This window comes from Notolepis coatsorum (genome assembly GCF_963971535.1).
Source record: "Notolepis coatsorum genome assembly, chromosome: 8".
In the NCBI taxonomy this organism is placed as follows: domain Eukaryota; kingdom Metazoa; phylum Chordata; class Actinopteri; order Aulopiformes; family Paralepididae; genus Notolepis; species Notolepis coatsorum.
Genome location: NC_140172.1, coordinates 78,874,437 through 78,897,536, shown reverse-complemented (window position 1 = coordinate 78,897,536; position 23,100 = coordinate 78,874,437). Strand labels below are relative to the sequence as shown.

The 23,100-nt window shown below is 42.5% G+C and overlaps 1 protein-coding gene across 5 annotated transcripts in view; it reads left to right on the top strand.

Annotated features, from left to right (window-relative positions):
- The window catches only part of ccdc88ab (coiled-coil domain containing 88Ab), a gene marked incomplete at its 3' end in the record, with an annotated part of 286,701 nt that overhangs the window by 164,220 nt on the left and 99,381 nt on the right, over nt 1-23,100 (top strand). For all 5 annotated transcript variants that reach the window (XR_014620009.1, XM_084320114.1, XM_084320115.1 and 2 more), the window contains exons 6-9: nt 4,150-4,233; nt 8,422-8,562; nt 9,795-9,967; nt 22,997-23,078. Coding sequence is in view for 4 of the 5 variants with exons in the window: in XM_084320114.1 (XP_084176240.1) it covers nt 4,150-4,233; nt 8,422-8,562; nt 9,795-9,967; nt 22,997-23,078 (480 nt within the window). The remainder of the gene's footprint in view (nt 1-4,149; nt 4,234-8,421; nt 8,563-9,794; nt 9,968-22,996; nt 23,079-23,100) is intronic.

Sequence of the window (23,100 nt, the reverse complement as noted above, 5' to 3'; positions counted from 1 at the left end):
CCCAGGCGTTAATATGCGCCGAAGCTACTTCCCACCCACGGTGAGGCCAGAGACATGTAAAATGGACTTACACGTCTTCAGTGACGCCTCAGAGGTCGCATACGGATCAGTAGCCTACTTGCGGGCCCAAGAAGAGGGGGGAGAGATCTACACAGCATTTGTCCTCGCCCGCTCGAGAATAGCCCCACGCAAGCAACAATCTATCCCACGTCTAGAGCTCTGCGCAGCCCTAGCCGGAGCGCACCTAGCCACGCTCATCCAACGTGAGCTCACCATACCGGTGTCTAGAACAATCCTGTGGTCAGATTCCACGACAGTACTCGCCTGGATCAAATCGGACTCATGCAAGTACAAAGTCTTCGTGGGAGTCAGAGTCACCGAGATTCAAGACTTAACCGAAGAGTTAACCGGAGAAACAGAGTGGCGCTACGTTGATACAAAACAGAACCCAGCTGACGTCATCACCCGGGGAATGCCCCTAGATGACCTCACCCGTCGCAATGTCTACAGTGACGGCCCAGCATTCCTAAAGCTCCCGGAAGGAGAGTGGCCCACGCCTATCCCGAGGGAAGCCAGTCAGGAGGAGGCTGAGAATAAGAAGCCTGTGTTCTGTGGATTGAGCACTGTTATCTCCGCAGACCCCAACATAGATGATTGCACTACCATAGAGAGTGCACAACAAAGGACATTCCTACTGCACTACCTACCGTCTCTACAGACCCGCCAGAAGTGGGTAAAGGAGAGAGACAATTTGACAGAAGGAACGGTCGTCATGATTATTGATCAATCACTGCCCAGAGCTATGTGGCCGGCCGGCCGCGTAAGCAAAGTGATCACCGGTGCCGACGGCAAGGTCCGAGCAGCTGAAGTGCTTGTCCAGGGTCGCACTTACACCCGTCCCGTGGCGAGGCTCATAGAACTGCCCCGACTCCCAGACACAATCGATGATGACCATGACCCCATAACCCTATGACTTTGTGAAGTTGACTGACCCCTACAGCAAACCCTTATGTGTAAATAGACAACGCGATTAATCTGTCTCTGCTTAACTGATTAGGTCTGGGACCAATCAGGGGGTGGCTGTTGTGAAGGGCCAGATTAAACCGAATATATATATTTATTTATATATATATATTTAATTGTATTTGTATATTCTCTAATATATCCCTTGTATATTCCTTGTACAATATGCATTGAATATCCATTCTAGCCTACTGAACATCCCATAATAGTCTCCATTCTACTATTGGTCGAGACCTTGGTGCCAGGCTGCCATACCCCCCAGACCCAGTTCAAACGTACCGCTCAACATGTACGAACAAGTCCTAGTTCCGCGTAGGAATCTGGCTACCGCACCACTAACGGTACTATTTGTTCATAGTGCGTATATATACTGCGCTACTAAAGTAGGACTTCCTTTTTAGTCCAGTTTCTTACCCTCCAATAGAGTGACAGACGTAAAGCCTCCCCGCGACGCCACGTGTGGGAGTAAGGCCAAGTTCGGCCTACCATCGGTATTGAGACATTGTGTATATTAATATTTGAATAGTCATATTTGGCACTATATCGTCGAGTTGGACGTAGTCTATTAAGCTAATAATAGTCTGTTAATATATAGTGCTTCGTGCGGTGAGAATACTATCGTAGTCAGCACCCCATCGTTTCGGGCAGAGAACTGGCTGCTTATCCAGGGTGGCCGACCCCATGTGAGGCTGCACCCGAGGAGCCCCAGAGCCGACGAGCGAGTGGACCTGCATACCGGATTATTCTACCGACGACAGCCCGCCTTCCCAGGCACGGATTATGCTTTGTATACAGTGATTATTCTATGGATAAAGACCAACACTGCCGTGTGTTGGAAACCCCCCCCCCCCGGAGAGGACGACAGGTGAGGAGACGCTCTACACGACGAGGTCGCTTCACGTCTCTCCATCGTGGACCGAAGGAAGCCGGCCCACAGAGAGTCCAACTGCTTTCATCTGTGGATCGAGGATCGCTGAGGCACCGAGCCGCACAACCGTGGGTTCTCCCAGGATACCCTCGGCCAGACGGATACAGCCAGACTCTACCCCCCCCCCCCCTTCTCCAGTTGTCTTACAAGCGACCGGAATTCCCCCCTAGTGTATCCAGTTCTATAATCATTAAAGTATCATTGCTATTATTCCTTAACTATTCCAGGTCGTATATGTACCACCTGCGCCTTCAGAGATTGGACATTCTCTATTGATATACCGACGAATACTCTTGCCATAAAAGTGCATACTAATTCCCATTCATAAATGTGATTGATTTGATTAAGTGCTTGCTCTACACACCATCGCTGTGTAGAAATAAAGACCTATTTCTAATTCGTACATTTGTGTTGGATCCGTTTCATCTACGTGACAGTGTTCATCATAATATATTTATGCCGAGTACTGGGTGGCCGAATATTAAGTACAAAGGTAGTGGTAGTAAGTATCATATCTAGTAATACAGTCAGGGAATTGTACCCCTCAGTTACAATTTCCATTGTGTATATTTCATCTATAATGTCCATCCAATTTTCTTTAGTTGGAGGTTCTTGCTGATACCAGCGAGTCAGCGATGCGTGATCACTTTCTTACTTGCAGCTACAAATATTTGTATCAAATATCTGTTCACTCCTACCAATTCCTCAGGTAATTTATCCAGGTACAAAAAGGAGAAGGTCTTTGGTATCTTAAAACTCAATATATCCTGCATAGCGGAATGAACATCCTGCCAATAATGTTGAATACCTGGACAATTCCAAAAGATATGAGTGGTTTGCCTCCTTCTGGCCACACTGTCTCCAACAGGGTGATTTTGGGGGTTATGAAGAATCGAGTCAAGTTTTTCCAGCAGAATTCTCCATGTTTTTTACCACGATTGCGTACCCAAAGTAATTTGCGATTTATTACTTGAACCACTTATACCACATGCGTGAGTCTGATCTCTTTTGAAAGGAAACATTCTGAACTTTCTTCCACAACAGGATAAGAATCACTCTTGAGTGTTAATGTAATAAATAGAGTTAGAGGTTTTTAGAACACACTGAAATTAAAATAAAAGTTACTCACGTTTTGTTTACTTGTTGCCAGATGCCTGTTTTTGAGTTCCTTCCAGCTGAGGGGTAGGAACTGGAAAACATAACAGTTCCATAGCCTGACAGTTCCATAGTCTTATCTACAGTACAGGTCCAAAGTTTATAACAATCCCACAGAAAATGAGTTTTACAGATGTTTTTGTAATCGTCGTATTGGTAATAATTCATCGAATGGCAGACCACTCATTGATTTGGACGGCGATTGAGAAATTCTACAAACAAACAACCTCTTCATCTTCTTCTCCGTTTACCGTATGAATCAGCCCTCATGTATACTGTTGGCTCCAGAATTTCATTGGCTACAAAGGTGGTCAATAATTTTTGCGTGACTGGTCCTTTCAGGACCCGGCCAAACCGGACGTGGTCACTTGTCCGAATGGCTTGTCAAATTACCCTTGTCATGTTTCGTCTTGTAACTCAAGACTGGAAGCATGCAATAGGTTGAGTGGGGTGACGATCGAAAGGCTGCAAATTAAACTTTCCAACAATGCATTGGTTGATCTGCAAAAACGCAGCCCAGAGCCAACAGACGAGGGCAAAGTGTGGACGGCCCGCATGCGGGCCCCCGAGCGTTAACAGGTAGGAAAGCTGTAGCTAGCTGAGCAGTGTTAGCAAAACAGTATACAATTGTAATTTGCATATGAATGAGCCTGGCAATCATTCAATGATGAGACAATATAATTTATATATATATGGTGAAGAGGACTGGCCCCAGGTTTGAACCTTGTGGGACACCCTTAGTCATCTGCAGAAACTCTGTGCATTTCCGTATGTTGTCTCAAGTACTGAGTCTCGGGCCTTTCTACTCATACCAATATTACATACATTCTGTAACAGCAAAGGATGCAGCACAATGTTTATTATGTAATGTAGTTATGTAATTTAATTTGCAATTCATGTAACAGCTGAAATAATTTCATCAACTAGTGGTCAAAACCTCCATTGGATACCTTGTAAAGACCACCTTTATAATTCAATATTTCCTAGATTTCACAGAGTAACCTCAATCTGCCTGGTGTATCTGTCTGTGTCTCTGTTGGCAGTGTGAGAAGAAGGAAGAATATATTGAACGCATCCAGACGCTGGACTTTGACACCAAAGCTGCCATAGCAACCCACATCCAAGAGGTACTTTCTCCTCCAGACACAAACCCAACCGACTGCTGAACAGCAAGCAAGCGTGGACCATACCAGTCTAATTCTGACGTCTTGGGTTATTGGAGAGAGGATTGACTAATTATGTGTGCATAGATTATGTTTTGGTAGATCTCAACCTACCTTCCACACTGCCATTGATGTTGAAAAGTAATGGCAAGCCATTCAAATATGCACAGCAACCGGGAGCAGCAGGGAGATAATAAGCAGTGAATGTGGAAGTTTGACGAGTGAGGCTTGTTAGTTTGACATGTGGGGCTTGTAGTAGAGTGTTAGTTTGACATGCAGGACTTGTAGAGAGAGTGTTAGTTTGACATGAGAGGCTTGTAGTAGAGTGTTAGTTTGACATGCAGGGCTTGTAGTAGAGTGTTACATGCAGGGCTTGTAATAGAGGGTTAGTTTGACATGCAGGGCTTGTAGTAGAGTGTTAGTTTAACATGCAGGGCTTGTAGTAGTGTTAGTTTAACATGCAGGGCTTGTAGTAGAGTGTTAGTTTAACATGCAGGGCTTGTAGTAGAGTGTTAGTTTGACATGCAGGGTTTGTAGTAGTGTTAGTTTGACATGCAGGACTTGTAGTAGAGTGTTAGTTTAACATGCAGGGCTTGTAATAGAGTGTTAGTTTGACATGCATGGCTTGTAGTAGAGTGTTAGTTTAACATGCAGGGCTTGTAGTAGAGTTAGTGACTCAGTGGTTTCCAGAACGCTGAGTTACATACTGTATGTCTAGCAACATGGAATAATTTCCACCAATGTTCAACATGGATGGCAGTGTGAGTGGCGTTTAGTAATGTAAATTGAGATGAACTAAAACACACACCATATGGTTCCGTAAGTTCTATTCTATTCTACTGTATATATACACCTGCAACCACAACGTTGGGTAAAGACGGGTCAATCTCTGGTAACGGGGAACAGTCAGAATTAGACTGGTATGGTCCTTTAACTCAATCCACGCCAGACCCGATGTTAGTCGGGTTAACTCGCCGACACTTGGACGCCAAACCCGAGTATAGTCGGGTTTTCATCGTTATTTCTTTTATTCAATATTTCTATTCATTACAGGCACACGGACATCTGGGTTAACAGGGGAATCATCCTGAGAATGCCAAAGTGCAATACCGGCCGCATCCACCCAGGTGGCAGTATCGAGCACCCTTTGTATCTTGGCCTGTGGGACCAATAGGGGATATCTGCAGAGCTGCAAGCCCAACGTCTGGGCGGGGCTTCGTGGCTTGGACTAGGTTTGAGGCGGGACTGCGTGGCTTGGACTAGGTTTGACTGTGCGTGGGCGGGGCTTCGTGGCTTGTACTCGCTTTGACTGTGCATTCAGGCTTATACTTGGTTTGACTGTGCAGTAGTCAGTTTGTGCTGTTTATTTTTACAAGCAGTGAAGACTCGACAGCATTTGCATTTCTGTGTGCCGTGTTGCAGGTTAGGGTTATGGTTAGGGTTAGGGTTAGAGTTAAGATTAGGGTTAGGGTTAAGGTTAGGGTTAGGGTTAAAAATAAACAAAACAAGGTACAAGCCACGAAGCCCGCCTCAAACCTAGTCCAAGCCACGAAGCCCCGCCCAGACGTTGGGCTTGCGGCTCTGCAGATATACCCTACTCCGGCCAAATGTCTCAGATTTAATTTGTCCTTGTCGTGCGAGGCGAACGGTTCTCTCGGTTCCATTGAAGTGAGTCAAATATCCCCGATCTATATGTTGTGGTGGATTATGCCATGGAGCAAATGGACATTGGATGTACCAGATGGCGATCAATCAATTGGAATATTATTTTTGGAATACTCCCGATCACAGGTAAGCACGATCTGACGTAAATATTTGCTTGATCCTGCAATGTTTTTATACTGATAGTGTTCAATACGAATACCGTTACTGACAATCAAATAATCAGAAATGACCCCCCCCCCCCTTTCATGCATTCATGATGGAACATAATACCTATGATATAGATTTGATTTCGGAATAATAGCGTGTAAAGGCAAGACACGACGTATACGGCTATAAGCATTTTGGGAATTAGCCTAGACCGCTCTAAAAGCATACTTATATTCACCACGATATAACACGGGACGTATGGATGGAAACATTTATTATTTTTCACATATTGAACGATAGATGGGTGATGTCAAATGGGCCATAGTATTGTATCCATAGTTATAATATAGAATATAGTTATAGCCCTGCAAACACCGCCACGTATTCCTATACTTTAGAGCGTCGGCCTTTTAACAACACATTGCGCATATTGCTCCGGCGCTGATTGAGTTAAAGGTCCACAATTGTTCACTATTTGGCCAATTATACACAATTCCTGTGAGTCTATGGAACACATCTGTAAGTTTTTTTTCAATAAAATTCATTGTTTTGTACGATTTACTGTTGAACACTTTTGAGGAAGTGCTGACAGTGGAACAGCTGAAGGTGTGGCAACTCTACTGTCAAAACCGCTTCCGCATTATTTCCACTACTTGCTTGCCCGTTTTGCTCATAATTTCCTCTAATCAGTTGATTGTAGGCGGGCGGTGGCACATCACCTCCTATTCACGTCACAGAGCGAGTCAATTCAGAATGGCTTGTTTCAGTGGGGGGCGTTCTTGTCTAAGTTGAACTGCAGAAATGGGACTTGGTACAGATTTTACATTTTGTCAGTGTTGGTACAACCCCACATTGCTTGAAAACAATGCAAAACATTGGAAAATGTCATTTTTACAATAGGGAACCTTTAATACAATGGATGCCAGCCATTAGACGTGGACCGCTGTAGCTGGGCCAAGCGTTAAAAGATACTACTACGTGACCTTGTTTGTGGAGCTAAATCTATATTCTATATTATAGCCATGGATACAATATTATAGTCATTTGACACCGTTTCTTCCGGTCAAGATGCAAAAAAGAGATATTTTTTCCATGCATACATTCCCGTGTTATACGCTGGTGAATATAAGTATGGTTTTACAGCGGTATGGGGTCATTCCTGAGAGGCTGCGTAATAGCCATATAGGTAAATTCTACTATTTGCGTTGGCGTTTCTTGCCTATACACGCTAGTATTCCCGAATCAAATATATACAGTACCTATTATGTTTCATCATGAATGCATGAAAGGGTGGGGGGGGGGGGTCGTTTCTGATTATTGATTACCAGTAACAGCATTAGTATTGAACGCTAAAAACGCTGATCAGCTGGATCGGTATGAAAACCTTGCACAATCAAGCCAGAATTTACGTCGGATGATCCTTAACTTTGATCGGGAGTATTCCAAAAATAATATTCCAATTGTTTGATCGATATCTGCTCCATCCGATTTCCAATTGGCCCATGACATAACCCACCACAGCATATGCATCGGATGTCCCGTAGACGTTTGGATGCGAACGATTGAACCTCTAGCCTTGCCGTCTACTGAAAATCTGCTCCCGGAGACCTTTCAGTGTAACACAGGCTCTGGAACAGGGTTTACTGCAGCTCGATACTGCCACCTGGGGGAATCTGGCCGGTACTGCACCCTCAGCGTCGCAGTAGGCCTTCTAACGGCAACATACGGGTCCCTGGCATTGAATAGGATATTAAAATCGAAAAAAAAAGAAAAACTAACGAAAAACGTAATATTACGTGTCTGGCACCCAACCGCTGGTGAGCAAACACTATGAAACTTTCCCAGTAAATCACTGCCTCTGGAATATACTGGTACTGTTGCTATCTACTGCATCATCTCTTGGCTAAAAGATAAATTACAATTAATATCTGAATTCCACCATGAATCAGTTTTGTCATGTTGATACGGGCCTTCTCAGGAGACAACCTTTGACTGGCGTTGTCTGACGCCCACCCTTTGTCCATATTCCTCATTTTACCTGTAATTCTCAATGCAAAATCACCTACAGTAAGTGCACTTACCATAATATAGGGCTGTTATCCTGTAAGCTTTAATATGAGCAGAAAGCTGGAGCATGCTCAGTAGTTTAGAGCTCTATCGCTGTAAAGCTGGAGCGTGCTCAGTAGTTTAGAGCTCTATCTCTGTAAAGCTGGAGCATGCTCAGTAGTTTAGAGCTCTATCTCTGGTTTGATGAGCTGGCTGTGGGCTCATGTATGGGCCCCCAAGAGGCCTGGCGTTAGGGGGAGTGGTGTAATATTGATGATGTTGTGGTGCTTGTAGGTGACTCATAACCAGGAGAATGTGGTGGATCTTCAGTGGCTGGAAGGTGGGGTGATGCCTTCTGAAGACTTGGACAGCCTCTCAAGAAACCTGGCCTTCCACCTTAAACGCCTGGTGGACGAACGGGACACCCAGCTGGAGGTATGTGTGTGTGTGTGTGTGTATGTATGTGTGTGCACACACGCTCTTGCATGAAATATATAAAACATGTTAAGTGCTGATGGTTGACCGTTTGTGTCTGTCTTCTCTCTCTCTCTCTCTCTCTCTCTCTCTCTCTCTCTCTCTCTCGCTCGCGCTGTCTGATGTATGTAGCTTGCATGTACAAATGTAAATATTATCCATAAAAGTCAGTCAATTTCTAATGAAAAACGCCAAGCCGTTCTTCTATATCATTACACATGTCTTTGTTGTACAGTATAATGAGCTGTTCTACTTATAGATGCATTCTTTATAACATCTGACATTCTATAATGGCCTCCAAAGCTTAAAGAGTAGTGCATCTGCTCTCAATTAAAGATCCCATAACCTCTAATGAGCACTAGGTGCTGTGTGTTTACCTACTATGCTAATTATATGCACTCAAGTCTGTAGCACTCAAGTTCGACACTGTTTGACGAACAATGTGACTGACCCTTATAGGGCTGTCTTAAATACTTCGAAGCTTCGTTCGATGGGCATGGGATTCGAATATGAAAATAAAATTTGTATCTATTTAAAAAAAAAAAAAAAAATCTTTTTTTGTGTGCAAAATCAACTCTGCCTCTCTTTGTTAATTACAATTTCACTTTGGATAAAAGCTTCAGCTAAATGACTAAATGTAAGAGAAAAAGAGGGAGGAAATATTGGAGTCAGGTTAAAGGAATAGTTAAGATTAAGATTTATTTGTTTGTATTTTTAAGATTTTTACGTTGTATGAAATACTGTCCAGTAGTAGTGGATGCAAAGCTATTAGTTCACTTACCGAGTCCCGTGGTCTGACTTCTGAGCAGATTCTGAGCAAACTGGGAATCTTCAGAGAGGCAGCAAACGGAGTCACAAAAAGTTTGAATCCGCACCACAATATGCAGGCCTATTGACATGTTGTACATGTTTGTGAAACAGGCAGAGAAGGTGGCTTACAAGGATTCTGTGTCTCTGGTTTGACTGAGAGGAACCACATGTCTCTGTGCTAGTGAACAAAGCCTGCTTTAAGTTCCAGACATTATGGAAATGGGTGTTGAAACAATGCGTCTTTCATCTCTCATTCTATTCTCATATTTTCCTCTTACCTTTCTTCTTCTGCAGTTGTGGCCAACCCTCTCCTAAACCCCTGTGCCTCCTGGTGACTCTTATCCGTCTCTAACCCCTAGCCTCTCTCCTCCGTCAACATGCAGACCATCGTGGAGCTGACCCAGGAGAGGGACTGTGGGCAGCTGTCTCCTCTAGCCTTCTGTCCCGGCCAGTCTCCCAGCGACTCTCCCAGCATGAGGAGGACGGAGAGCAGGCAACACCTCTCTGTGGAGCTTGCCGACGCCAAGGCCAAGATCAGACGCCTGCGCCAGGAGCTGTAAGTACTGCAACGTGATTGGCTAGAGTTGGACAGGAAGCTTAAGTGTCACCACCTCCTTGGCTAGAACCATACATGAACTGCAAAATACCGTAACGTCATTGGCTAGAATCATACAGAACCAATAACCAAAACGTGATTCAACAGAATCCCTCTGAAAATGTAAGTAGCACAACTACATTGGCAAGAATGAACTAGTTAGTATAGACCCTCTTACTGTAAACATGTGTGATGTTTTGGGATGAAGTCATTTGTGTGTTTTGGAGGCAGAAGCAGATTTTACCTACAAGAGGATAGAAGTACTGGAATCTCACTGGTTCAGTCACCACAATCTCATTGGTCTCTCTTGAATCACACAGCCTGAAATGATTAGGCTCCAACAAACTCCCATGGACTATGCATCAAGATAATAAAACGGTAGCAGTAACCGTTCAGTGAAAAATACAACAAAAACTCAAATAAAAGTTAAAAATAAGATGTCAAACTTTCAAATATAAATGTCATTCTTAAAAAGCATCTTAACCTCTTAAGCCAGACAATGTGCCTAAGTAAATGTAAGATTGCTCCACTTCTAGACTAGACTAGAAGTCTTTATTTGTAATGCAGTTTTAACACAGACACGCGAGATGGGCGACCCACAGGAACACACACACACACATGCACTGAGTCGCCGATGAAATGTCTCTCTGCACTTTTCCCATCCCATTGTCCTTCCCCCCATGGGCAGCCGGGAGCAGATAGGGCGTCAACGTGAGCCGCGCCCCGGGGACCAATCCAAGTGCTCCTGTCCGTCTTCGTCAAGGACGCCACAGCGTTAGCGATCTGTTGTGCATGTTTTTCCATTGGATTTATCTTATCGGGGGGGGAAACCCTTGCGAGCACGGGGAGAACATGCAAACTCCACACAGAAAGGCCTGGGAGATACCCCACCTGAGTACCTGGCATCATGGAAACCTGGTCCCCAAGCGGGAATCGAACCCTGGACCTTCTTGCTGTGAGGCGACAGTGTTAACCACTACACCACCGTGCGGTCCATTTGCATGTTCTTGGTATCTAGGGACATCTATGGATCAGGAATAGTGTGTCTGTTACTAGGCTTGAGTAAATTGTAATGAATCAAAGGAGAATATCAATTATTATTATTACATTTTTTCCCCCATCTTTGATGGTGAATAACACCATGCTAACATTGACCAGATGTGAAAATCCAGCACCTTCATTCAGCACATTCTTGAGATCAAGTGTATACAAAATATGAGCAAATTAATAAAGGGCAGATGATTTACAAGGGGTTTTGTAGATACTGTACAGTACTGAATTTTGCTATCCGGACATGCAATTTGAAATAAATAAATAAATATAGAATATCAGTCCTATAAATGACCTTATTATGGCCAAGTCACACATCTATGGATCAGGTAAAATCTTCTCTTTCCAGAGTTAAATCTGGATTTAGTACCACCAGGCACCCGTCACAGGGCAGCAAAGACCGTGAATGAAATCTACTGTACTGTATCTACAGTCACTTTTTTATAATGTCCATTGCTCTGCCATTTTTCATCAGATTGCAACACTTTTTTTTCTAGACGTTCAAAGACTGGTCAAGAAAGAAACTGTTCTATTTTATGGCAATAGCGTTCAGGTTTCTTTTTTTTTTTTTTTGTTTTTTTTTGCGTTTATCGCTTTTTCTGGTCAAGCATGACCGACAGAAACAGGTTGAAATGGGATGTAGAGCAGGGGAAGACACTCTGAGAAAATACGGCGGGTCCGGGAATCGAACTCGTGTACCCCAGATCTGTGACGAGCACGGTTTTCCCCGACGCAGAAATAGCGCCGAGATATGCGGTGAGCTACGGGAGCTCCCCTGCGTTCAGGTTTCTTTGGGGAGAAAATTCACGTCAAGCAGCTCCAGCTTCCAAAGCGGCTGTCGTGAGCTGGGTAGTGTAGTTTTATGAAATTTCACATTTGAAAAAGAAACGCAACATTAATTCATACAGACTGTATTGATCTATTTATGACGCGATATAAATTTTACACCAGTACCGGACCACTTGGGCTTAAGGGGTTAACTGTTTTTCGAATGGACAAAGTTAAATACCCCACTTTCTGAAGCATCTTTGGGTTTATTTTGTTGTGTTGTTGCTGAGAGTCCAGTATTATTGACACTTAACCCATAACTGCTCCGTATGAGCAGGTTGGCACCTTGCATGGCTGCCTCCACCATCTGTGTGTGAATGTGTGACATAAGTTGCAAAGTGCTTTCTATAAAAGCGCTATTCAAATGCAGTCCATTTACTATTTACACACACACGCTCACACGCACGCACCACAGCATTTATGTATGGGTTTTTGCCTATTAGCCAACAAGTTTTCTCAAAATGGGTATTGTATGTTTTAGTTAATTGCTTTGTTTTTTATTTCTATCTATAGCATCTTTGAAAGTAGCTTACTTGCTGTATACTAAATCCTTGTTTTTATCTTTAGTATCGATCTATGCATTAATTGTTTTATGTATTATGTTGTGTGGACCCCAGGAAGACTAGCTGGGAGCCACGGCACCAGCTAATGGGGATCCCTAATGAAAACAACAAAAAACCTTGTTGAGAGGCCTATTCCGTTGTGTAACCATGAATAATAAAGGTTCCTCTTTAGAGCACTAACCCATGGCCAGAGAAAGATGTAATGTGCTCTGGCGCAGATACTGTTGAAAGAATAAGGATGGGCTTTTTGCCTCTGCTGCAGAAAGGAGGTAATTCTGATGCACTACAGACATCATGTCTAACTTGACAGACTGGCTGGCAGCTGGCGGTCAGACTTCAGCAACATACTAAGGGCGTTTTCACATTAGGAGCGGTTGCCTCAGTTCCGTTCCGTTCCCGAGAATGATAGTCCCCACTCCCCCGCCGGCCAGCTTTCACACTACCAATCTCGTTTAATTCCCGAGCACACTTGAGGCGGTATGCACCTAGTTGGTTTGCGATCCGCCAATGAACACAAGAGTACACTTGCGTCATCTAGTACAGTGTTTCTCAACTGGTGGGTCGCGACCCAAAAGTGGGTCGCGGGGCCATTTTGAGTGGGTTGCGGATGTGTGTGTAAAAAAAAAAAAGGTTATTTTTTTTTTTTTTTTTTTTAACTACCTACAGTATCTTTGTGAAAGTGGCTTCTCAGCTCTGGTCCAGCTGAAGACAAAGCAGAGGAACAGATTGGACATTGAGCATGACCTCAGAGTTGCTTTGTCTACCAGACTCTTGTCAGGAGCAAACAACATCCCCAGTTATCCCATTAGTTCCCTGGGATGTTAGCTAAGAAGTCTGCTATGAAGCATATTATTATTATTATTATTATTATTATTATTATTATTATTATTATTATTATTATTATTATTATTATTATTATTATTATTATTATTATTATATTTCATTGTGTTTTTAGCCCTAGTTGCACTTTTGTTGCAACCCCAGTTATCCCATTAGTTTCCCCAAACTTAGGTCTGTTATGTTAAGCTAAGAAATCTGCTAAGAAGCATATATTATTTATTATTATTTAATTGCATTGGATTTTTAGCCCTAGTTGCACTTTTGTTGCACTGTTTATTTCATGTTTTTAACAGTGCATGAAAGATTGTGTATTACTGCAATTTTTTGTTGTTGAAATAAATCATAGTGGTTAAAAAATTTGGGTCGCGACTTAATGACTAAGGAAAATGTTGGGTCCCGAGGCTAGACCAGTTGAGAACCACTGATCTAGTACACGACAAGTCGTTAGAGAAATTGTCAAAGCCTGTACAATGGAGTCGTCCTTCGCATCAAGAAATGCCTTTGTTATGCTAAGATGCTACTCACGTCCGTCAATAAGGTGAGAAACAGACCTATTCTCTTTTAAATTCCACAATGGACAGTCGAGTCGTTGTCACGTTGTTACAGCAAGCCTCTTCCGTGTTTTGGTACAGTTGTGTTCACACTTGAATCGTTCCGTGCCCGGGGATGCCTGCATCGTTCCCCAGACCACCTTTTCAAGTGGTCCCGGCCACGGAACGGTTATCCGCTCCTGGGGACGAAACGCAGCGTTCATACTACACGACTTTTGGGGCAATCGTGCTCGGAAACGGCCCCGGGTCCCTAGTGTGAAAGCACCCTAAGTGTTTCTTGATACATTGTTGTAAAAAGAAAGAAAGAAATATATTGAAGTACATTTGAGTGTTTTAGTTTAGATATTGTATGGAAGCATTGTGGACTTTGTGTCGACTGCATTCTTTTTTAACACTTTCTTTTCCAGATTATATATTCCTTGTTGATTCAGAAAATGGTTGATTGGTTTTTGAAGATCTGTACACCTGATACACCTGGCCCACCAACCCTTTATGTAGATGGCCATTGTTGGCGCACCACGCCGCCAGGTGCTGGACCTCCTCCCTGCCGACTCATCGTTGTTTTTGATGAGGCCCACCACTGTTGTGTCATCTGCAAACTTGGTAATGGTGTTGGTGCCATGTACAGAAGTGCAGTTGAGGGTGAAGAGGGAGTAGAGAAGGGGGCTCAGCATACAGCTTTGCCGGACGCCGGTGTTCAGGGTGAGGGTGGAGGAGGTGAGATCGTCTATCGTAACAAACTGGCGTCTATTCGTTAGGAAGTCGAGAATCCAGATGCAGACAGAGGGGTTTATGTCGAGATACTTGGTCCTTGAGGAGCCTGGAAAAGTATTAGGTTTTGGCAAGCGAGAATGCCCTTTTGTATGTAGACTGTCATTCCAGGCAAGGCAGAACACTTTGAGTTTGGTCGAGCGAGCACCATTAACCTATTAATTAACAGGCACCCAGAAAAGTGGCCATTTCTTTACTTGAATTTGAGGACTGTTTCGAGAACTGAGCCGTGTTTGTGTAGGAACTTGTAATTAAATTGTTTCTACTTTCTTATAGCTGTGGTAGATCTGTTTCTGAGCTGTTTTAAAGGCTAGTGTTGTGGATCACCTGAGCATCTAGCACCAGAGTAGCCAGTGTTGGGGACCACCTGAGCGTCTAGCACCAGAGTATTTGTGAAGAGGTCAAGGGTCACTTGAACATTGGCGGTCTCTGCAGTGAAGAAGATGTTGCTATGCATAATATCATTCATGAAAGCTTGTTCCTTTAAACATTTTAAATTCCTTTTCATGACCGTATGTGACCTAGTTTTTTCTATTTTCGTACTCCTCACACATGCAGTAGGACAGTGATCACTATGACCTAGTTCAAAAATAACAGTGGCCACAATCAATGTTCCCTCTAATTATTTTTCGGTCTGAGCAAACACTCAAACCTCCTGAGCAGACATCAGCAACTACTGAGCAACATACGTCACCTGCCGATTAACCGGTTAGTCGATAAGCGGTGGTTTGTAAAAAATCTGAGAATCTTAATTTCCCTTAATGTCTAACATAAAAATATATACATTTTGCTGATACACAGAGAAATAATACAAAAAGGCATATTATATTCCTTAATCAAATATTTATTTGACCATTGATTGACAATACAGAGCATAGTCCTTACTTTGGTGGCGGCGGTGTGAGTCGTGTCACTAACTTTTGTCTTTTTAGGAGGCTGACTAGTCATTATTTTATTAAGTGAATTATAATGCGACTTCAAGGGTGACCATATTGTGATTTTTTTTAAAAGAGGACACTCTGCCTTCAGCCTCAAGATACTTAATCAAAGTTTACTCAAAGATGCCTTATCATTATAATATATTTAAAGTATACCTCCTCTGTATGGATATAAAATTAATTGTTTATATTATTTTATATAACAAAATAATATCTCTCTATAACCAAAGTTACTCAACATGCTGTATTATGCCTAAAGTAATCTATCTGACAAATCTCAAGAAAATAACTAAATCAACCTATGACAAAATAATATATATTTTCAAGTCTTACTGGACAAAATAAATAACAAGAAAAATATGATGTAATGTTCTAAATAATACCTCTTCTGTATTAGAAAATCCAGCTTTAAAAAATATATCTTTATCTTTTCAATGTAATGTAAATTATAAAACAGTAACCTCACTAATTTAAAAGTGCACTATGCAGTTTCAGATTTGTTGCAATTAGTGTACTAAACTAATTTATTACACACATAATCCTTATGATTGTATCATAAGCATCTTATCAAACCAAAACATCATTTTGAGGCATCAAAATAGTTTTCAATTATTTTCTTTCTCTCTCTGTATAGCTGCATTCTTCAATCAATTTGGTCAACTTTGCCATCAAACTCTCGCCTCGCACTGCTTTGTTTGTAATGTTTTGCTGTGTCCATGTGAGCTTTGAGATCGCCAGCACCTTTATTAGACACATAAACATATGGTCAAGCTTTGCACGCATTGCACTCCGCTTCCAATTAGTCTCGACCGGGATGATAAATTGGAAATTTTCTCTGCAGTTCATCTGTAATGTACATTTTCGCGTTTGCATTGTGAGGAGCCAGCAATGCTGGTCGGATCTGTCCGACCATATATATATATATATATATATATATATTTCTTTTTTATCCCAATTTCTCACATTACATTCACCCTGAATGTTAATGTTATCCAGGTGAAAAGTTAACTTCATTCAAGCGAGGCATTGCAATCCCTGACATAAATCATTTGATGTATAATTAAATCAAAGGAAATGCGTTTGGGTCTGAGAGTGTGGCTGGTCTGCCGTTCTGCAGCTGGATAATATTGGTTTGTTTTGGCAAAATTCTTCTGCTCTGTGTGACAATAAATAAATGAATGATGATATGCAATTTAAAACCAAAACTAAGGCCTCAGTATGAGTTTAAGACGTGAACATGGTCATGTTTGTTGAAAAAAAAAATAGTAAAAAAAAAAAGAAATCTAATTTTTTTTTTTTTTTTTTTTTTTTTTTGCGACCGGTTTCAGATGTGAGCGTTTTGTCATGTGCGCGCGCGCGCACGGGCGCACCTTAGGGGGAACATTGGCCACAATTGAGTCAGTTCTATTCGAAAATACAATGCCAATTAGTGTGGATTTTGAGAAGTCTTTCTAGTTGGTTCCGTTATCATCTGGGTTAGGTTTACAGGTAGATCGCGGGCTGATTTCAAGTAGATCTTGATTAATAAAATTTGATTATTAAAAAAAAAAAAAAAAAAACATTTTTTTTTTGCTAAATCAACTCTTCCTCTCCTTGTTAACTACAACAAGCAATGCTGTTTGTTATTTAAGATGAGGTCGGACTCGGCACTGACAGATTTGTGTTCATTATGCTGCTTTTATAAAGCCTCAAATGACGGCTTACAATATACAATTTTGGCTGGTAGCTCTCGGGCTAGGTGGTAAATATAAAAGTAGATCTTGGTTCAAAAAAGGTTGGGCACCCCTGCTCTAGGTGATCTGAGTTCCTATTTAGCCAGTTCAGGTTCAAATATGTCCTCAATTGGGAGGATACAACACATAGTATGGCTAAACGCTTAAAGGAACACTTTTGCATCACCTCAAAAGACCCATTGATTTTTGAAAAACTGGGCTTTTGAGGTGATGAATTATTGTGTGTGTGTGTGTGTGTGTGTGTGTGTGTGTGTGTGTGTGTGTGTGTGTCAGCTTGTTCCAGCTTGTGATGTTACTGTCTCAGCAGCTTCTCCCTCATCCCTCTATCCTTCTCTCCATCCCTTTCACTCATCCCTCTATCCTTCTCTATCCCTTTCACTCATCCCTCTATCCTCCTATCTCTATCCCTTTCACTCATCCCTCTATCCTTCTATATCCATCCCTTTCACTCAACCCTCTATCCTTCTATCTCTATCTCTTTCACTCATACATCTATCCTTCTCTATCCCTTTCACTCATCCATCTATCCTATCTCTCTATCCCTTTCACTCATCCCTATATCCTTATATCTCCATCCCTTTCACTCATCCTTCTATCTCTATCCCTTTCACTCATCCCTCTATCCCTTTCACTCATCCCTTTATCCTTCTATATCTCTATCAATTTCACTAATCCCTCTATCATTCTATCTCTCTATCCCTTTCACTCATCCCTCTATCCTTCTCTATATCACTTTCATTCATCCATCTATCCTTCTATCCATCCCGTTCACTCATCCCTCTATCTTTATATCTCTCCATCATGTTCACTCATCCCTCTATCCTTATATCTCTCTATCCATTTAACTCATCCCTCCATTATTATATCTCTATATCCATTTCACTCATCCCTATATCTCTATCCCTTTCACTCACCCCTCTATCCTTCTATCTCTCCACCCTGTTCACTCATCATTCTATCTCTCTATCCCTTCCACTAATCCCTTTATCCTTCTATCTCTCCATCCCTTTCACTCATCCCTCTATCCTTCTATCTCTCTATCCCTTTCACTCATCCCTATATCCTTCTATCTCTCCACCCTGTTCACTCATCCTTCTATCTCTCTATCCCTTCCACTAATCCCTCTATCCTTCTATCTCTCCATCCCTTTCATTCATCCCTATATCCTTCTATCTCTCTATCCATTTCACTCATCCCTCTATCCTTCTATCTCTCCATCCCTTTCGCTCATCCCTCTATCCTTCTATATGTCCATCCCTCTCACTCATCCCTCTATCCTTCTATCTCTATCCCTTCCACTAATCCCTCTATCCTTCTATCTATATATCCCTTCCATTCATCCCTATATCCTTATATCTCTATCCCTTTCACTCATCTCTATCCTTCTATCTCTCCATCCCTTTAACTTATTCCCTCGATCTCTCCATCCCTTTCACTTCTTCCCTATATCTCTCCATCCCTTTCACTTCTTCCCTCTATCTATCCATCGGATCCCTTTCACTCATCCTTCTATCTCTCCATCCCTTTCACTTCCCTCATCCCTCTATCTCTCCATCCCTTTCACTTCCTCCCTCCTCCCTCTATCTCTCCATCCCTTTCACTTCTTACTCATCCCTCTATCTCTCCATCACCACATCTCACTCTATTCCTATTCTACCACTCAGTCATGCATCCATACTTAAACATCTCATCTTCTTTTGACTTGTTATCACGTCTTTGTTCAATATTGAACCGTGTGTGTGTGTGTGTGTGTGTGTGTGTGTGTGTGTGTGTGTGTGTGTGTGTGTGTGTGTGTGTGTGTGTGTGTGTGTGTGTGTGTGTGTGTGTGTGTGTGTGTGTGTGTGTGTGTGTGTGTGTGTGTGTGTGTGTGTGTGTGTGTGTGTGTGTGTGTGTGTGTGTGTGTGTGTGTGTGTGTGTGTGTGTGTGTGTGTGTGTGTGTGTGTGTGTGTGCACACGTTGCTGTATGAATGTTTGCTTTTGAGATGAGTGGGTGATGACAGCATCTGCAATGGCCTTTGGTTGGTATTAGTGGTCTGCAAGAGCCTTGAAATGAAGCCTGTGCCCTGCCCGAGCCCGTGAACTTCAGGCCCTGCCCGAAAATAAGCCCGATAATATTTTAAGCCCTAGCCCGTGTGAAAACCTGAAAAAGAATTATTATTATTATTATTTGTTTTAAATATTCGAAACACGGTTTTATATGAACTTAATAAATAAACAAAAACGAAAATGTCCAATAGGTCTAACTAAATAACACATATCATGCTGAAAACGAACAACCATTCTATAGCCTGATTCGCTCTTATTAGAATATTAAATAATTTTTTTGTTTTAAATATTCTAAACACTTTATATATTAACTTAATAAATAAACAAAAACGAAAATGTCCAATAGGACCGTCTGCCTAAATAACTCATATCGGCTGAAAACTAAGAAGCATTTACATAGCCTGTTTCGCTCTTATTAGAATGCCGTCCCAGTGCTCACACGGCAGCCTCGTAAAACGTATTGAAGGCTATAGAATCTTCTTTGACACACACACACACACACACACACACACACACACACACACACACACACACACACACACGACACAATAGCCTACTCAGTCACTATACAAACAAACAGAAAACAGAAATCAGATTTCGAGCTGAGCAACATAATGAAAGCACAACAGAACAGGGCAGCAGCGACCCAGCAAATAATAAACATCACTCACCACTTCGCTGTTGACGTCAGCAACGCGTTGAACAACGTTAACAAAACTTCGCCAACCGGCTACATACATCCAAGAACAAATTAAAACGTTCGCCAACTGGCTATATTCCAACACAACCAATCGAGTTGTCCCCTGAGTTCTCCCTGCGCGCTGCGGTAATTACATCCAAATGTTTCTCTGATGACAGCTTGCGCGAAAGACAAAACGAAACTTAAGGAAAACGAAGGTTATCCTATAACCCTAGTTATATGAGAAAAAAAAAACGCAATAAAAAAATTAAAAACAGCGGTGCCCGGGCCCGGCCGAGCCCGAATTATTTACTAAAAAAAAAGCCCTACCCAGCCCGAACCCGCCGGGCCCCGTCGGGCCTGGGCAAGGTTGCAGTGCACTAGTTGGTATGCACAGCATTCTGGTGTGTGCATGTTTAGACTATTATCAGAAGCAACTGTAGCAGCTGTATTTGTAACATCAGCTCTAGGCTGCTTCCATATCTGGTGTACGGTTTGTCTATATGACCTAAATATATAATCTATATGACCTAAACATATCATCTATATCAGGGGTTCTCAAACTTTTTTATACCACAACCCCATTTTATTTAGCATTTTTTTTGGTGACCCCACACTTAACACTTTGAGTGCCACGGGTCCGGTGCCCCGGAACCCTGTTGCGTGCCACCACCCACTTCAATGACGGAGCTCTCATATTTGCGAACGCATAAACTATATCTTAAATTATGGCTATGTGTCTAATATGGCCGTCGCTTATCAATGACTTGTTTGCAGTCAACATTGTCTAAACGGATTGTTTTTTAATCGGTTCATTTCCGTTTTATACCATTTTGAAAAACGCTTGTTTCTTGAAAGTTTCAGAAAATTTCAGAAGATTCTGTGATAATCGGCCTTTACTGGAATACACTGGAATACACAACACATTGTAATTTTTCGGCCTATTTATGAATCGTTTTCAAATAAACGCTAGATTATCAATAGTATATGTGTACTTATGCACGCTATAGAAGCGGGCTGAAAAATCGATTATCTTATTTCCTGATCGCACACACACAGACACACACATACACACATATGGCACACGCTGATATATAGGTGAAAATAGCTCTGATTATCCCAAGACTGGTAAAATAGATTCCTTACCTCAGATCAGATGTTCTCAAAAGATTATTCCAATTCCTGATCGCCATTACAAATATCGATCGCGTGGGTACTGGAAACACACATTTTCCGCTGTTCTGGTGGTGGGCGATTACTTGGATAGTCTCCGGTTACTTGTCTGACAAGTAAAATGTGGAAGCAGGACTTTTTTTTCTCCATGCGTTTCATTCAATCCAATCCAAAGAGGTGCAGTACCATCCGGAGAGACGATAGGGGGCGGAATTTTCCCTGTTCGAGTTCAGACAGATGCCCACTGGTAACGTGGGGCTAGATTGATGAAAAATGAATGGAAATCGATAATAAATAAAAATTAACAATCAAAAAACTAGATCTCTCGTCTCTCTGGCACTCACCGGTTGGCATGAACTAACGAGAAATCTCGTCATTGGCACTCAAAGTGCTAATGTATTGCGTAATTTCAACGTGGAAATAAGGAATATATAAATAAAAGCACACGTTGTTTCGAAAATGAAATTACAGCACTATGTTATCAATGAAATTAATGAATATTATCAACAAAAGCAATGGAATTGTTTCTGTATACACATTTATAAAACTAGGCATATTTAGCCAAAATATGTTGCCAGAACATGAAAAGAAAATGTGCTCACATGCACTTTGGCAGAGATCCGCTTCTAAAATCCGCCCTCACAGATATGTTGATGCGAAGGGGACACGCTTTATCAGCACAGTATTACACAACACTGGGTACTCGTTCCGGACTGATATCCAGAGCTTTGCGAGGGCCTGTCCAGTGAACTTGACTTTCAGTAGATCGTCACACGAAAGATCATTGAGCGCCTCCTGCATTCTGTTCCTACAACAAGCCATCAAGCTGAGTAAATACCCCCCAATCTCTGCTGATTATCCTGGAGTGCCACTAACGGAGTTTCCAGCTCATTATCAGCACATTTCTCTGCCAATGTGTTGTTTTTGTCTGCAAGGAAAATCCGCACTTCTTCTCCGAGTTAACAAAGGAGAATACTCTGCCACCTCACTTCAGTGTGGTATAGCAGCTGGTTATGCGCAGAGCCCATTTCCTCGCGGCCAACCAGCAACGCTTCTGACAACAAACCTATCTATTGCGAGTCCAGGTTACACACAAAATACCAGACCCCCCTCCCGCGATTATAAATGTGCAGGGTGTAGTGAGATGTGTATTGGAATACGTGTGTCAGCCTCCATTGATGAAGGGGCGAGACATAGCAAATACACACAGCTGCCGGGTGGAAAACTCGATCTGAGTTATTTTGTTGTTGCTAATGCGCGACCCCCACTGTCACCTACCCGCGACCCCACTTTGGGTCGCAACCCGTAGTTTGAGAACCGTTGATCTATATGACCTAAATATATAATCTATACCCCTTTCACTCTATCTCCTTCTCTTTGTCTCCTTTCTCTATCACTCTCTCCCATTCTCTCTCTCTCCACTCTGTCTCTCTCTCTCTCTCCATCTCTCTCTCCATCTCTCTCTCCCTCCCTCCACCTCTATCACTCTCTCCACCTCTCTCTCTCTCAATGTCTCTCCCTCCACCTCTCTCCCTCTCTCTCCACCTCTCTATCTCTCTCTCTCCACCTATCTCTCTCCACCTCTCTCTCTCTCTCCCCCACATATCTCTCTCCTCCTCTCTCTCCACCTCTCTCTCTCTCTCTCTCTCTCTCTCTCTCTCTCTCTCTCTCTCTCTCTCTCTCTCTCTCTCTCTCTCTCTCTCTCTCTCTCTCTCTCTCTCTCTCTCTCTTCTCTCTCTCTCTCTCTCTCTCTCTCTCTCTCTCTCTCTCTCTCTCTCTCTCTCTCTCTCTCTCTCTCTCTCTCCTTCCACCTCTCAGAGAGGAAAAGAGTGAGCAGCTTCTGGACTGCAGGCAGGAGCTTGATAACATGGAGGGTGAACTCAGGAGGCTTCAGCAAGAGGTAAACACACACACACACACAT